This window comes from Crocodylus porosus, unplaced genomic scaffold (genome assembly GCF_001723895.1).
Source record: "Crocodylus porosus isolate Cpor-Errol unplaced genomic scaffold, CroPor_comp1, whole genome shotgun sequence".
NCBI lineage: Eukaryota > Metazoa > Chordata > Crocodylia > Crocodylidae > Crocodylus > Crocodylus porosus.
Window position 1 is genome coordinate 26260597 of NW_017728910.1, and position 13683 is coordinate 26274279.

At 54.4% G+C, this 13683-nt stretch overlaps 1 protein-coding gene across 1 annotated transcript; it reads right to left on the bottom strand.

Annotated features, from left to right (window-relative positions):
- Window positions 1–452: 452 nt before the first annotated feature.
- Window positions 453–13595, bottom strand: CLDN1 (claudin 1). The gene is made up of 4 exons (XM_019532911.1): window positions 13145–13595; window positions 4023–4187; window positions 3309–3393; window positions 453–2317 (listed from the first exon to the last, which is right to left on the bottom strand). The coding sequence occupies exons 1-4, from the start codon at window positions 13365–13367 to the stop codon at window positions 2158–2160; spliced, it is 633 nt and encodes a 210-aa protein (XP_019388456.1). The 5' UTR covers window positions 13368–13595; the 3' UTR covers window positions 453–2157.
- Window positions 13596–13683: the final 88 nt, after the last annotated feature.

The window sequence follows — 13683 nt, forward strand, 5'->3', positions numbered from 1 at the left end:
AATGGCTCTGAGGTCCATGCCACAGAGGCGGCTGTCAGAGCAAGGCTAGGTCATAAGGATCAGATGGGCCACCCATGCTGCTGTATGGCACGTTTCAATGCCGGGGCTGCCCTTTTTTATACAAAGGGGTCAGGCGATGCAAGTGCCTCTCCACATATGCAATATTTAGGGAACCAGGATAGAAGAGGCTGGCTTCTTTCCTTCCAAATGGAGAGTTTGGGTGCGTCTACACATGCATTTTACTGAGCATTAGCTTATTTTAATGCGTATTAAAGCATCCCTAAAAAAAAAAAGGGTCCTTCAGCTAATGCACATTAAAATAGGCCAGTGCACATTAAACATCACTGAAAAACTGTTCTCTTTAGTTAATGTGCATTAAGACAGGTGAGTGCACATTTCCCTAGTACCTCACAATGGAGGTACTAGATTTAATGCGCATTAACTAAAGTGCATTAATGCACATGTAGACACACACTTTGTGTTTGAGCTGCCACTATCCTGTTAGCTATTACCCAACAACTGACCCCGCCTGCCTAGGTCAGTCTCCTGTGTCATAAGTGCCACCTGAACCAAATGCTTTGGAGGAAGGCACAAAGCCCTTCATTACAAGCTGCATGTCTTAGTGACGGCTGCTTGCCATAATTATTTGAACACTGGGATTTCCAAGCTCTTTTTGATGAGCTTGGATAAAAACTTTGGATCAGTTGCTTGAAGAAATGGGCTGAAACTGTCTAGAGGGGAAAGGCCATCCGGGATGAAATAGCAGTGTACTGAGCTTGGTGGGTATTGAGAGGCAGCATCCAGGGGAAGGTTTTATGGGCTGGCACTGGGCTCAGTTTGGGTTAATGTATTTATTTGGAAGAAGAGGTAAACTCCACGTTCATTTTTTAAGGTGAAAAAACCAGCTGCAAGCTTCAGTGAGGAGAGAGAACTAGTGGGAAACAATCCAGAGCAGTTAGAAATTTGAATAGGACTTTTTAAAAACATTAACCAACCTAGGAAATGGCATGTTAATACATCTGGGAACATGTAGGAGGCATTCAATGGAAAGCAATAAAAAGATGAGTACTTAGAAAGCAGCAAGGCTGAAACGAGCCTCTCGGGTGATGGGGCACAGCTGCTTACATAGATTTTTATTATTTTTTGTACTGGGAGGTGGTGAAATACAAACCAAGGGAGTTGTTGCAAAGGTAGAGGAATCAAGTCTTAGGCAGGGTTATAAGACATCCGTGCAAGGCTCTCTGGGGCTTTCTCTGCACTGCTGCATCTGAAATACAGCGCACCTCAGTACCAGAAAGATGCTGATAGACCTGGAGGGATTTTTGAAGAGGAAAATGATGGAAAGGGCTGGACTGGTAGAGGTGATGAGTATGTGTGTTTTGCATGGAGGAAAAAGGGGTGAACCTGAGCACAGTTAGATGTGGGGTGAGCAAGATAAGGAAACCCTTTCTGGCAGTGAGAAGCACAATACCGTGGAACATTCTCCAAAGGGAACACTTTCTAATGAATCACCAAGGCAAATTAGACCCGAGAGTCACCCTCCGCCAGCTCCAAATAGCACCTACCTGCCTTGTACCACCTGCAAAAGACTTGGAGGGTAGGCTCATCTCCGTGGGGGTGAGTCTACCATCTTTTTGTGGACTGATATCTGCAGCAAACAGAGAGATAAATAGGAAACGACAGAGAAAGTGCAAGGACCTTCTCACAACAGGGTCGACCTGCCTGGTTGGGATCTTTAGGTTGGGATCTTTCTCTTGGTACTACTGCTGCATAGAAAAGGATATAGATTTATGTACACATCCCCCATAGCGGGCTCCAGCTGAACTGTTACCATATGTTTCTGGATTTAAAAAAGCACCAAGAGTCGTCTGGAGAAAGGATCCCCCCCCTTGGACTCCCAACGTGCTGCAGAGCTGGTATGAAAGAGGCTGGAGGTGGCCCAGGTCCAACGAGCATGGCTAGGCTCCCTCTGTGGGGTGGGAGAAGGAGGAGGATCGATGTCCAGTAATGGGGAGGATTATAGCATGCACGTTTGGGCTAAAAGCAAGGCGGGACGCAGACGGCTGGAACTCTGCTTTGACCAGGACAGCAGCGTCTCAGCGTCCTTTCCACAACGGCCTCCGCTGGTGATGCCGGCGGCTTCGGCTCCCCGCTCCGTTATACGTAGTCCTTGCCAGTCGTGGTGCTCTTGGGGTAGGGCCGGGAGGGGGGATAGGAGGTTTCTCTTCGGGGACAGGAACAGCAGAGGAAAGCGCCGCCCAGGATGGTCAGCGCCGCGGCCGCCCAGCCGATGAAGAGAGCCTGGCCAAACTCAAATCTGGGAGAAACGACAAATCACGGTGGATAAAGCAGTGGAGAAACCCCCAGACACAAAGCACTGCTCAGTTCATTTTTTTTCCCATTGCCCTCTGCACCCCTCCTCAGGCCTCGCTTTCCCTGCAGCCACGGAGGCTGGAGAAGCGACTCCCCTCATTCCCACGTCTCCAGCACCCACTGCCATGAGATGCCATCATCATCCTGCACCTAATTTGTTCTCCTAAGACTACAGCAAATAGCACTTTGTACTGATCGTGTGCACGCAGACGCGTGAGGCTGGGGTCCTGTTTGTGGCTTGAGGGGTCCGTTCCCATCTCAGTTGGGAATAATGGTTAAAAAACCCCACCATAAATAACCAAAAAAAGGAAAAAAAATCCTGTTCTTTTTGCATCTACCATACTCCCAGCTCGAGACCCCTCTTGGGTGAACTTTCCCCAGCGCATGACAAAGATGCTTGCAGGACACAAATGCAGCAGCCTATGGTTAACATCGAGGAACTCCCCCTTGCTGGCGGCTCTAGCTGGCATATTGGCAGGGGTATAACATGGCATGAGTCAAGAGGGAGCTTAAAAAGATTCAGACCCACAAGCAGAAAAAAATCCGCTCCAGCTATGAGTCTGCTGCTGCTGGCTTGTTGCAAAGCCACATCTGAACAAGCTGCCGTAGTTTGCAGCAAGGGCTTAGCGCCGTTCTGCTCTCGCAGAGCTTCTGGAAACCAGGGGGTCACGGCTGTGGGAAGGCACATCACATCCTGCCTCCAGAAGCAATGTTTTTTGGGCAGAGGTTTATCCTTTTTATCACCTTTGCAGCAGGGCCAGCCCTACATCCAAGCCTCTCAATGCATTTCCCCAAAGACTGCTCACTTGGGAGCCCTGCCCCGTGCTATTGCTTCTCATAGGAGATTGCTTCTGGGCTCCAAGAGCCTTTCCTGAGATGGCTGGGAGCCTCATTTGCCGTGACATACTGAACTGCGATGCAAGAAGGTGCATTACCTCGTGTTGACGGGGGTGAAAGGGTTGTAGAAATCCCGAGCCACTTTGTTCCCGTACCAGGATGTGGCCACAAGGACAGCAAAACCTGCAAGGGAAGGCTCAGGCAGTGAGATGGACGGGGAGCCGATGGGGAAAGCTCAGAAGCAGTAATGTGTTCCCTCGTGGACTGAGGACCTGCAGCCCTGGATCAAATTGTGGCACTCAGCCACAGCCCTATGTTGGGTGGGAAGAGAGCAGGAGCCCTGGAGAAGTATCAGGCATCCAGCCCCAAGGGCCCTCAATGGGCCAAACTCTGGAATGAGGGAAGGAAAAGCACCCTTGTGCAAGGGGCAGCTGCAATTTCTTCCCCTGGCGTCTAAGGTTTCTTGGGACTTTCCAACCCAAGGAAGAACGCCCTGGGAATCAAAGTCCCATCACCCACACCGATATGTCCAGGCAGCTAGTGAACAGGGTTGGCCCAGCTGGCTAATTTAACCCTGTGGGCAATGGCAGTTTTGGCGACGGCTGACCAAATAAAAGCCAGGCCTGGGGATCTGCTGCGTGCCTGCAGCTTCCAACGAGTTAATAAAGGCAGCAGCAGCCCTTTCCCAATATCCCAGCACTGCAGACAGGTAAAACCTGACTGCTGCAGGCCGGCACATGCTTGATTGCAAAGTAAAAGCTATGCAGAATGGGGCGCGCATAGATGTACTCCATCCTGGAGCAGTGACTCACCCGCAATTAGGAGAATCACACCACCCAAGACAGCCATCCTCATCTTCTTCACCTGGTCATCTTCCAGGCACTTCATGCATTTCATGCCGGTCATTGCCACGATTATGCCAATGATTCCCAGGAGGATCCCAGACACCATCAAAGCCCGGGTAGCCTGCAGGCTGCCTAGAAGAAGGAACATAGTATTGTCCATGAGAGGGGTAAGCACATTGGAAAGGTCTCAAGGCACAGGCTGCAACTCAAACTCAATGCAAGGTGGGACGTGGAGCATCTAAGCTGACCCAGGGCCTTAGACGCTGCAACAAGGACAAGTGCAAAGTCCGGCACTGAGGAGGGAGCGATCCCCTGCACCGGGGCAGGCTGGGGGGACGGGCTGGGCAGCAGCTCTGCAGAAAAGGACCTGGGGGGACAGGGGGCAAGAAGCTGGACAGGAGCCGGCAGTGCGCCCTCGTGCCAAGAGGCTAATGGCATCCTGGGCTGCATCGGCAGGAGCGTGGCCAGCAGATCCAGGGCTGTGATTCTCCCCTCTATTCAGCACTGGGGAGGCCACATCTGGATCCTGTGTCCAGCTGTGGGCCCCCACTGCAGAAAGGATGTGGACATGTTGGAGAGAGTCCAGTGGAGGGCAATGAAAATGGTTGTGGGCCTGGGGGGCAGGACTGGTGAGGAGAGGCTGGGGAAACTGGGCTGATCTACTCTGCAGAAGAGAAGACCGAGGGGGGACTGAATAGCAGCCGTCCCCTCCCTGCCGGGGGGCTGCAAAGAGGATGGAGCTGGACTGGTCTCAGTGGGGGCAGACGACAGAACAAGGAGCAATGGGCTCAAGCTGCAGCAAGGGAAGTTGAGGTTGGATATTAGTAAGAGCTTTCTCATGAGGATGGTAGCGAAGCACTGGGATTTGCTACCCAGAGAGATGGTAGGATCTCCATCCTTAAAGGTTTTGAAGACCCAGAGCCTTGGCTGGGATGATGCAGTTGGGGCTGGTCCTGCTTGGAGCAGGGGTTGGACTAGATGTGACCTCCTGAGGTCCTTCCAGCCCTTGTTTTCTATGATTGTATAATGCTATGGATGGTGATTATCTTCTCAGCCATGCGAAGGGGGATTACTGCTGGAATTCAGGACCTTTTCTTCCAACAGTGTCTCAAATACTCTTTTAATGCAATGCTGCTGCTCTCCAGAAGCTGCCCTTGTTGAAACACTAGGCAACGCCTACCTTAAAGACAAATCATACATCTCATGCCTGAGTGTTAGTCACAACTGGGTGAACTATTTGTGAACGATTGTATTCCACCATGCATGATTATAGTCTGCTCTTACATGCATTTACAATCATGCGCGCGCGCGCACACACACACACACACACGCACATTCACACGTACACTCATGCTAGGTTCTGCACCTATGAAGCCAAAGGGCACAGGAACAAATCTTATGGGTTTGCATTTCAGATGCCTGCTGGATAAGGACTCCTCTCGTACCAAAATACCTGAATATGAAGGATGTTTGCGTGGTTTCCTTTTGTACGAATGACTTGCCATTCTGACTTTGAGCCCATGGCTGGTAGCTGGGGCTTCTCAAAGTAAAAATTAGAACCACAATGAAGAGATTACTTGCAGGAGAGAATGGAGTAGATCATGAGCAAGTTTCAAAGCAAAACCGAGGTTTCTGAAATGATGGGCTCTTATCTATTTCTGTTCCTTTATACTTACAGCACTCTGCTGCACAGTTGTCTTATGTTGTGTACTAATGCAAAGAAAATCCTTGCTAGCGTCTCGCAAAAATGCAAAGGCGTCTGGCTTTACACATTCCAGCAGCTACCACGGGGGTCTGGCTAATCTAATCTAATCACTGAGGTTTGCATTTTGCAGTCACCACCCTGGCCTCTGCGTTGCTAGAGTTAGAAATGGGGTTATAAAATATAAAATCACTGCTGGGGACACTTGCAGATGACTCCAATGTTGGTGAAGCAATACACTGTTGGAGGGGGAAGTTAGTTATACAGCCTGAGCTGCGTTGCTTGGCAAGACAGGCTCTTCTGTGCAACACACAGCCAGCGGAAGGGTGTAGGGATGAAGAAGGCAACACCACACTTTCAAAATGGGGATGCTATCTTGACTCTGGCCTCGGTAGCTAAATGAAACCAGCTCCCAGGGCAATGCTGCAGTGCAGGTGGATATCATGATCCCTTGAATGGATAAGTCGGAGAATATCAAAGAGGAGCAAGGAGGTGGTATCTCCTGCGGAGAGGCTATCACTGGATACAGCGTCCTGTTCTGGAGTCCACCCTCCAAAAAGGATGCTGAAAAGCTGGAAAGGATTTAGAAGAGAGCTACAAGAATGAGGTGAGGGGTGGAAAGCCAGCAGAGGAGGAGAAGAGGTGGTCTGAGCACGGCCACTTATCCAGGCAAGAGACTGCGGATGGCAGACAGCTTGAGGAGAAAAAGGCAGAGCAAGGTGTTAAAACAAAGGCTGTCAGAGGCTGTCACACGCTTGCACACCCTACTCGATGACCACGGATCTGTGTCCCTTTACACGGGATCTGAATCGGTGATACCCCTACCCTGACTTTTTATATGTCTCCCAGGGCGAGGGCTCAAATTTGCTGGAGTTTCCCACCAAGAAGCCTTTTGCTGGCCCAGCTACGGGGCTACTTTGGTTGAGCTCACTTTCTGCTCCTAGCGCATCCTGTGCCAGGGCAGACGGCTGGATGGGCACCTCTGGGGGTCCCACCCTGGGGGTCTGCGCTCACCACGGCATCAATCCCCCCCATGTACGGTTTAGGACCTTTCCTCCCCTCTTTGAGCGGCCAGGTGGGTGCAAGCCAGCCAAGGCGACCTGCTGTCCCTGCACCAAGGCAGCAAGGCACCAGGATTTGAAGACAAATCTGGGCCCATTTCTGTGCAAAATAACTCTTGGTGTAGGAGCAGGAAAAAAAATAAATCGGCCAATATCTAGATGTGCAGGAAACGACGCACCCTTCCCAGGAAAAGACACCCATGAATTCGCATTCAGAGCGGAGCGGGCTGGATCCTGCCTCCAGGGCTTCCCTTAAAAGGGAAAAGACAAGGCTCCTCCCTGGGCTCGAAAATGAAGCCACAGACTATGACTAACTGAAGCCCTTTTTGCAATGAAGTTTCTGTGGGTCATTCCCCCCTCCCGTATTTCACAAATTCTGTGGAATGACTTCGCAAGCACATGTTGAGGGCACAGCACAGCTCAGACTGCCCCTTCGGCCTTTGGCCATTCAAAGGCCGCACGGAGATTTCAGCCAGCGCAAAATGCTAGCTGCCTAAGCTCTGCTTTCTCCAAGCAGAAAAGGAGAAGAGATGATGTGCAATGGCATGTCAGACCTGCTGTGGATTTCTCTGGGCTCCTTCTGATTGCTAACGAGATAACCCCCACGGGAGGGAAGTTGCACACCCCAGGACAGAGGCAAACTGCCTGGGAAACAGAAAAAAATGAGGGATAGAGAGGAGACTGCAAAGCCCAGCTCCTCTGCAAGGAACCGGGGGAGCAAATCAGTGGGGAAGGTGCTTGAGAGAGAAAACTGAAGTGGTCTTGGAAGACTGGGAAGGGACTTTTCAACACATGCAGTTTATATCTGCAGCCTTCCCACGGCTCTGGTAAACAAGGATCCCCGTCCAAATGGCCCGGAGGGAGGAAGAGAGGGGTCACAAGCCCTTCCCGAGGCCACACATGACGGCTTGCACGCCCCCGGCAGTCCACGCCGTCTCCACGGCTCGGCAGAAGACAAAGGCAGATGCCAGGAGGGAAAGAGGGGGGCAACAGGGCCAGGCCCGGAGGAAAATGGGCAGGATTGCTCCTCTTGAACAGATCCTGTTATGCGGCAAGGGAGAACGCAGCCGAGAGGGACTCGCAGTCCTCCCGCTTACAGCTGCTCGGTTCACCCCACGGTCTCCGCAGGGCGCGGACCACGTCTGCAGAGATGGATCCATTTCTCATGCACCGTGCCCCCGGGCATCGCCGCTGTGGTGCCAACAGCCCAGGACAAAGGAGCCGGTTGTTTGGCGCAACCAAAACAGTAGCTCCGAGTAGGAGTATCCAAATCTGCAGGAAACTCTAGGTGAGAGCTGGGGGACAGGGCTAGGCCAGGACATTCGTCTTCTTAGGGCACACGCTGTCTTCCATATAGGAGCGGGGCTTCTCCCTGCAACTCGTGCTCACACCAAGCATTACGGCGAGGTCAAGGGCGGCGTCAGAAAACTTGGGTAAAGCGGGCGGCTTTTATCTAAGGGGTGGGAGGCCTCACCTCAAGCACCCGTGCTTGCAAAGACTGCCCTTGCAGCAGCAACAGGGTTGACACCATGCAGCATCCGCATCATGGGGTCACCACGATCCCCGGTGTATGAGTTTTTAGGACTGTGTTTAGGACCAGCCCTGCTAACACCAGCTGGTCATAAGCACTTGCAGGATTTCGTGTTCAGAGCTGCTGGGGATGCTTAACTATGGGCAATAACTAGCAATACCGATAGGCTCAGGCATGCTTCAGTCATGTGGCAACCCTTTGAATCTCGCAAGGCTGTGCAAACTCACGCCGGTGCGGCACGGCTCTGCCCGCATCTGCATCGCAGAAAGCAACCTCCCAGACCACAATGTCAGCTCGCGGCTTTGCAAGGCAGGATTTGGGTAAATGAACAGCACGGCCCGTGCTTGATTTGAGACCTAAATAATTGCTTTCCACGGCTATGAGTATCTGGCATCGCAAGAACCTGTTGCACGGTGTGGGTTTGGGATCGCTTTGTATCCTCGCATCATGGGATGCGTTTTGTTTATGCTGCCAGCGAGAGAGGGGAGAGAGCAGCTGTGTTTGGACAAGTCGCAGCAAGGGAGGTTTAGGTTAAATATTAGGAAAAACACTTTCCCAGTAAGAGGGTGATGAAGCACTGGACCAGGCTCCCCGGAGAGGCGGTGCAGTCTCCATCCCTGGAGGTGTTTAAGACCCGGGTAGACCAAGCCTTGGCTGGGATGAGGTAGTTGGGGCTGGTCCTGCTTGGCGCAGGGGCTTGGACTGGATGTGACCTCCTGCGGTCCCTTCAACCCTCATTTTCTATGACAGGTGAAGGATATTTTGCAGGCCTCTTGCTGACCCCCCGCTTCCCTCGGGCAAGACAGGTCTCTCCTCTAGGCTGTGCATGTACCTGCCCTCGGGCCGTGCTGCTGGCAACCCTTCCCCACCAGCAGATCCAGTCCCTGAAGGGCTGCATGTCTTTCTCTGGGCGATTCCCCCTCCCACAAGGCTGAACAAGGCCCACCCGCCTCCAAGCGACGGAGCCCCGGTCCGTGATGCTGACATCCTTGTCCCTTCAGCAAGTGGGAACTACCCACGTGTCACCGATTGCACATGCGCTGTGGGAAATGCAGCCCAAATTGCTCTATTTGCTCCACTCCAAGTTTTCCTGGGGGGAGGCTGCCTATGCTCCCTCCCGAAACCGCGCTCTCCAGGCTCCCGTTGCATTGCGCCTGGGCTGGCAGCCCTGAGCTCCCTTCCTTGCAGAGCTGCAGGGTTTGGCTGCACGGAGCCAGGCCGCGAGCGGGGCAGCGATGGAGAGGGGAAGGCTGCCGGACCCCCAGCTGATCCTGGAGCCAGCTGGCCATCCCCACCCGCATTCCTGTCCTGGGCTGGACACCGAGCGGTCAGCAACGCTCTGCCCATGGCGACTCCCCGAGGAGGAGACAGACCTGGCCGCGGTTGGGTTAATTCCTGCAATGCCAAGGCTGGGAAGCCCAGCAGCTTTCAATTGCTGTGAGAGGCTCCCGACACCCATGACAGGCAGACGTACTGTCCCATAGCAGCCCCCTTTCTAATGCCAAACCAGTGACGGGGCTGGAAACATTTCCCCCAAACCCAAAGCTATTCTGCACCCGTAGACTTGCAAATTAAGTGCATGCTATTTATCAAGGCCGCATGGTGAAAAGGCTAGGGCTCTCTCCCAGGTGATACCCTGGCTACCTTTTTACTCCATCCAAACACCGTGCAAACATAAACCAACCCTCTCGGTGCCCACAGAGGCACAGGGCTGAATGCACCCCCACCTCGCACGCACAGCTCGCACTCTGGAGAGCAGCAGCCGTGCCCTGCTCTCCTCTGCCAGGCTCCTCACGGGGCAGGCTGTTGTCTACGACAGCTCCTGCCTCTCCGAGCCTCTAAGGGCCCCCGCCTGTCTGCAAAGCTGGGTCCCCAGAGGCTGCTTTTAAGGGTCACAGGTTTGCTTGCAGCCGTCCCTGGGTTGCGGGTTGACAGGTGAAACGCAGCCTTGCCGTTTGACTGAATTCAACCGCGCCCTGAATGACAGGCCCCGGCTTGCCGCCAGCACGGGCACATTTCCACGGGGTAGCGACAGAGCCCTGGCACAGCTCCCGCGGTGCCTAGAGCCGTCAGCCAAGCCAGCCTCGCCCGGGGAGACAGCAGAGCCAGCAAGGCAGCTAGGTGTGAATGCTGGCTGGAGAGGGGTGCGTTTTTCCCCACGCCCCCAGCTCCTGGGAGAGCCTGGCGCTGCACAGCAGTGACCCCCACATGCTGCTAGTGATGCCCCGAAAGCCCCGGCGAGGGGTTGCAGATGGCACTGGGTCTCACCCCACTTCAGGTGCCTGGCGATCGTGAGAGATTCAGGGACGCTGCAAGCATTGCAGCCGAGGCGGGTGCGGCAGACGCTCCCTGCCAGGGCAACACCCGGGAAAAGGCCCTGGGGATGCTTGCCGTGCTCCCTTCCTGTCATCCCGGGGGGGCACAGCCAGCTCTTTGGTAGCAGAGGGCTCCTGACATGCCAGCGCACCAGGGTTATGAATGACTGCTATAAGGTCATTCGTAACACCGACCTCAGGAGGGAGTGACCTGCTGACCACAGTGTCTCATTGCACCCACCTACTCGTGCACGTTCAGTCACGCCACTCCGTGAATGCCGGCAGGGTCAGATTAGTTGGGGAGAAGACCCCAGGATTTCACAGTTTCATAGCTTGTAGGGTCGGAAGGGACCTGAGCAGATCATCTAGTCCGACCCCTGCCATGGCAGGAAAGAGTACTGGGGTCAAACGACCCCGGCAAGGTGTTCATCTAAGGGCAACAGGCTGGGCTTGGAAAGGAGTGGTCTGCAGTGCCATGCGAGACCCAAGACTTGCCCTGAGCATGGCACCAACAGCCTGGCACTGCCAGTAATCACTGCTTTGCTATCATTGCCAGGGAGAGCAGCATCTAACCGAGCCAACAAGCATGGGAGGACACCTGGGCTGAGTTTTGCATCTGCTCTGCTGTAGCTGGGCTGCATCTCCAGCAGTTTCTGGTGGTCCGTGTATGTGCCCAGAGGACTGCACAGCTCCCGTCTCCTCCGTAAGGAGCCGAGGACATTGCACTCCAACCGGCTGGCGTGGGTAGGCACCACCCTTGTCGCTGAAGTGTATAAACACATCCACTCCCCAGCAAATAATTAAAGGGACCGACGGGCTCCTAAGTGGGCGGCGGGTGAGGCTGCTGCATTTCTCCAGCCTTTCCAGGTGAAGGCCTGGCCTATCCTCAGATGTGCAGAAATGTATGTCACCAGGGCTGGACTCGGGCGGGGTGGGGGCAGTGTGGACGGATGCCTCCGGGATGACAGAGGCTTGCATTTGGATGCATGGCTGGGGAAGCAGAGCTGGCTTCTTGCCGGGAGCTGGGAAGAGGTTATGAGAGCAAAAGCCCTTCTCTGCTGTCTCAGCCACAGCCAGCCGCATGCAGGTGCAGCTTTTCTGGCTACGGCTCCCGAGTGCCCGCCCGGTGGGAATTGTCCCAGAGCCAAAAGCCTGAAGCTAGGAAAGAGAAATTCGAGCTGGTCCCCACCTGCAGAATCAGGCCCTGCTGCTCGGGTCCCGGGGGAGGGACGACTGAGGACAAGGCTGCAGACATGAGGGATTGCATCCTCGCGGACGAAGCAAGCGTCTCGGCTGGAACATGCCCACCCTTGCTGCCGGCACGGGCACACGCACCCTTTGCCCCGGCAGCTTTTGCATCTGGTGCTAGGCAGATGCAACTGGTCAGGACTGGAGGGATGTGAGCGGCGGAGCAAACCCAGCAGCATTCGCACTTTGGAGACACCCGCGATGGACGTGGCTGCCACGGGGCTGTCTCCGCTGATCAGGCTGTGCCACCCACCAGGATTTTGGGGAAGCTCCTGTCCTCTGGTTGCTATCAAGAAGAGCCTGGCCAGGTGGAGCTGGCTATGACCTGGAGAAAACCTGGCTCTCGTTCCACCAGAAACCAGCACTGGAGATGGCACAACATGGGGCTCTTCCCAAGCACCCTCCTTGGGAAAGCAAACCCCACCTCAGGGGTTTGCAAACCCCACCTATTGCTTTGCAATCAGTAAAGACTGCCCAACCTGCCCCCTTTACAGCCTAGCACATTTGTTAAAGGGAAAACACTCCTTTTGTTCTTCTGGGAGGTGCCCCCTCTCTTGGGGGCAGAGGTAGGTATTACAGCAAGGACTCAGGCAGGCAGCCGAAGCAAAAGTATATATAAAATATATATAATACAGCATATCTAAAAGTAATAAAATATAAAAAGTATATATAAAAATCTTTGCAGAAAAAAGAAACCCCAGTGACCGATTCCCTTGTCTCACCCCACTACACCCCCAGCAGACTCCTCGATGGGAGGAACGTACCCGTAGCAAGCACTTGTAGGATCAGCACATACACCTCGGTCTGGCTTCTGCATCCCTACTTGTCAAGCCCCGTTCAAGGGCTTCGGTGGCATTAAGCGTGGCCAGATATCTCCCCTGGGACCGGCTACATGAGATGCACCGGCTCAGGCTGGCCCACAACCAGAGCTTTCCTGCTGGCTGCAGCCGGAGCCGATTGGGGCCCTGGAAGTCCGGCGAGCAAGGCTTGAGAGCAGGGGTGCGCGGGGTGCCGGGAAGAGCCAGATCCGGAGAGACACAAGCTTGGGTAGGGGACGACCTCACGGACCCACCAGCTGAACCAGGACAGCAGCGCCCTAGAGCTGCCCTTCCGGGATCAGGGTGCCGGACTCCATCTGGAAGGTCCCTTCCAGCCCCTAACGACTATGAAAGTATTAAACTTCAGAGTGGGGATAGCAGGGAGACCCCCCCAAACCCGCTGCACGCACTTACTCTCCAGTTTCAGCAGGGAGTCGTATATCTTGCACTGCATCTGGCCCGTGCTCTGGGTGACACAAGACATCCACAGCCCCTCGTAGATGGCCTGGGCTGTCACAAGGTTGTCCCCGGCGTAGGAGGACATCTTCCACTGGGGCATAGCCGTGCTGACGATGACGCCGATCCAGCCTACAAAGGCCAGGATGAAGCCCAGCAGCTGCAGACCTCCGCTGGCCATCTCGAAGGGGCTGTGAAGAGGATGCCACAGTCCCTAGGTACCAGTCCACGCTCCCAGCACCTGGGCAGCTGGTAGGATTTGCCTTCTTCCTCCCCCTTGGTAGCACTCAGGCGGAGATGTGAGTGCAAAGGCTCGTCCCTGCCTCTCTTATCCTCCAGGAGCAAGGCGGGCGTCGGTGCCGGCTCCTCGGGCTAGAAACCACCTGAATGAAGTCAGAGCATCTCTGGGTTGCAATTTAAAGCCGAGTCCTCGGGGCTCCCCCTGGCGGTTTCACCCGAGCCCTCGGCTCCGGGGAAGGGGCCGGGAGGGCCCAGAC

What these genes read in the sequence shown, in the direction of transcription:
- CLDN1 (XM_019532911.1), bottom strand. Translation starts at nt 13,367, where the DNA reads ATGGCCAGCGGAGGTCTGCAGCTGCTGGGCTTCATCCTGGCCTTTGTA. An exon ending in CTCCCTGCTGAAACTGGAGA is followed by an intron (nt 4,188 to 13,144) that starts GTAAGTGCGTGC and finishes TCCTTCTTCTAG; the next exon opens with GCAGCCTGCAGGCTACCCGG. An exon ending in TGTGATTCTCCTAATTGCGG is followed by an intron (nt 3,394 to 4,022) that starts GTGAGTCACTGC and finishes CTTCCCTTGCAG; the next exon opens with GTTTTGCTGTCCTTGTGGCC.